This window comes from Cherax quadricarinatus, chromosome 20, assembly GCF_038502225.1.
Source record: "Cherax quadricarinatus isolate ZL_2023a chromosome 20, ASM3850222v1, whole genome shotgun sequence".
NCBI classification, from domain to species: Eukaryota; Metazoa; Arthropoda; class Malacostraca; order Decapoda; family Parastacidae; genus Cherax; species Cherax quadricarinatus.
The window spans coordinates 44,160,353-44,163,226 of NC_091311.1; the positions used below are offsets into that span (position 1 = coordinate 44,160,353).

The window sequence follows — 2,874 nt, forward strand, 5'->3', positions numbered from 1 at the left end:
CCCAACTCATTTTCATGAAATGTCTCAAAAATATTACATTTCATTTTTTGTCTTCTAAAGGCAAGTGTAGTCTAATCATTCCTCGGTATACTCCAATAACATTCATACTCAAATATTTCTCAAGCTTACATGTCTAGAAATTTATGAAAGATAATTTTTTTTTTCGAATAAGTCGGCCGTCTCCCACCGAGGCAGGGTGACCCAAAATGAAAATACTTTCATCATCATTCAACACTTTCATCTCACTCATACATAATCACTGTTTTTGCAGAGGTGCCCAGATAAAAACATATCTTTAAAAAAAATTATGATTATGGGAATACTGTACAATACATATTGGATTTGTAAAGCCATTTATGAATGTAGTAATAAGTTAGGTAGTGTACATGCTCTCCATACAGTACTTTAAACTGCATTACTTTAAGGCCTTACAAACTTAATATCACACACATCCATACAATCATAAACATTTTGCAAAATGTTTTATTTGCTGTGCACTGGAACTAAGGATTTCTTACTAGCAATGTTACTTCCACCTTAGTTAAGTATGGGGTATCCCTCTCAAAAATAATACTGCCACCATTTTATATTTGTTAAATATACCTCTCCAAGATAATGAAGAAACTCCTCATAAGGGAAGGGTACTAGCAAAATACTTTTAAAGAATAGCAATGCAGGAAATACTATATGGGTAATAACATAATACTAGTAGACGAGACCTGTATTCACTGATGCTTCAAATGAAATGTTACAGGCACAATCCTAAGTAATATTTTATGGAAAAATTAAAACACATTTCCCAAGTTACATACCATCACTTTGCATGGCCCTTTCTATGACAGTATGTGACATGGTTAGTTGTCAACTACTGAATTTAATATTATTATATTAACAAAAAGCACTAAACCCATGGAGGTCATTCAGTACGGCATTAATATAATAATTTTATATTAAGCATCTGGAAAACATACCAATTCAAAGGTTTATAGTTTAATTTTATGAGCTTACATCCCTTTCATCACACACAAAGCAGATGACAGTCACAGAACCTATTCTGAAAGAAAATGAGTTAAGACCAACTGTTGTAAAAGGTAGACTAACCATGTCACATTCACTTAACCTACACTTCAGCTTTTGAATGGTCCACCCTAGAGCATTGAGTGTACACTTATATCAGGTATAAACAAGAAAAACAATTCGATTAAAAAAAAAAATTGCACATTTAAGAAAATAATGACTGCATAAATTGCATACTTGTAGTGCACAGAATGTGCCATGTTTTGACATTTACTAGACAAAAATTATTCCCAAGTCAATGCATTTGCAATATTTATAGTTACCGAACTATTTTCAGTGCAATCTGAGCATTAATAAAACTATGAAAATACTGTCTGCATCATTATCTAAATCTAATGACCATTCAAATACGGTAATAACACACATTTGGGATTTGATATTAAAAATTATATCCAATATAAGATTTCATGTAAAAATGAGGGCATGTAATGCAAAGATTCTGGAGCCAATTTTCAAATTTTATCTCTAAGTTGTAAGTACTGCATATCATATATTAATTACATGATCATTTTATGCATTTGTTGTACATTTTTCAATGTTTACAATGTGTAAAAGAATTACAAAACTAAGAGCAATCTGCCATCTTCTCAGTAACGTCCTCTACGATCCCGACGATCACGATCACGAGAACGTGAGCGAGACCTTCGCCTGTGCTTCCCGTCTGTATGCTTCTCAGAGTACTTATCACGTGACCTTGAACGTGAGCGAGAACGATGTTTGTAACGAGAACGAGATGAACGGGCAAGAAGATTCTTGAGGTGGTGTGAAATTGGCTTAACATGCCAAAAGTTACAGAAGCCACCTTTGCCACATTGGCCCATCTCAAACTGCCTACAAGACGCTTCACGAAAGTCAGCAACAGGGCAGAGGTCACAGTAGATTGGACGGAACATGTACCAGCGGTTGTTCAAATCTTCTGCAGCCTTTACAGCATCCTCTTCTTGTCTGAATTTAATATAAACATTCCCTCGCAGGTGGTCACATTGGTTATCGCAGACACACATTTCTTCTATTTCGCCATATTTTTCTTCACATTCAAAAAACACATCTTCAAAGAAATACTCGAACTGCTCTTGAATCTCATGGTCACTCATATTGGCCAGGTGAGAACCATCTGCAGATTTGGCCGAGTTCTGTTGACTCACATACATGTTCTGCATCACCACAGTTTGACTGGAATAAAATATTTATTAAGTTGGAGATATAGCTTTATGCAGATAAGACAACAAGAGTGAAACGAGCACAACAGTTACATGCAATGATGAAGGAAATGGGTGAATTAACAACATATTGAATAGTGCATCAAAGAAAAAATATATTTAATTTGTATTGTTTTATGATGTGTGGTACAAGATCCATCTTAGAAGAATAAGTCACAATTACATGACTGGAACAACTCTACTAAGTTTTTTTTTTTTTTTTTGGTGAATTAGGTTAAATCATTAATTCCAATTAGAAGGTATGGGTTAAAACAGACTGAATAGAGATGTTTATGTGAGATGAATAAAGTGTAGCCCTACAAATCTGAGAGATAAGTTCAGAGACCATTTCTAAGCATGGGAATGAAATGTGAGAGTAAAAACAGTGAAGATTATCTTTTAATCATGGCTTTAGAATACTTAGTGTACACAATTATAAATTACAATTTTTGGGAAAATGAGATGGTGCAATTTTCCAGTTTAAAAAGTGAAGCAATTTCTCAAAACGTAGAGAAAAACATAAGAGATAAAATGAACAGAAAATAACCAAGGAATAGAAGCAAATATGAGCATGAAGATGATCATTAATGAATTCTGA

The 2,874-nt window shown here is 33.8% G+C and overlaps 1 protein-coding gene across 1 annotated transcript; it reads right to left on the reverse strand.

Annotated features, from left to right (window-relative positions):
• Nucleotides 1-706: 706 nt before the first annotated feature.
• Nucleotides 707-2,250, reverse strand: LOC128703892 (splicing factor U2af 38 kDa subunit; the record flags this gene model as incomplete). Its single annotated transcript, XM_053798757.2, is given in 1 exon segment — nt 707-2,250. A coding segment is annotated over 1 exon segment (586 nt), but the record flags the coding sequence as incomplete, so codon positions are not given.
• Between the last annotated feature and the right edge of the window lie 624 nt (nt 2,251-2,874).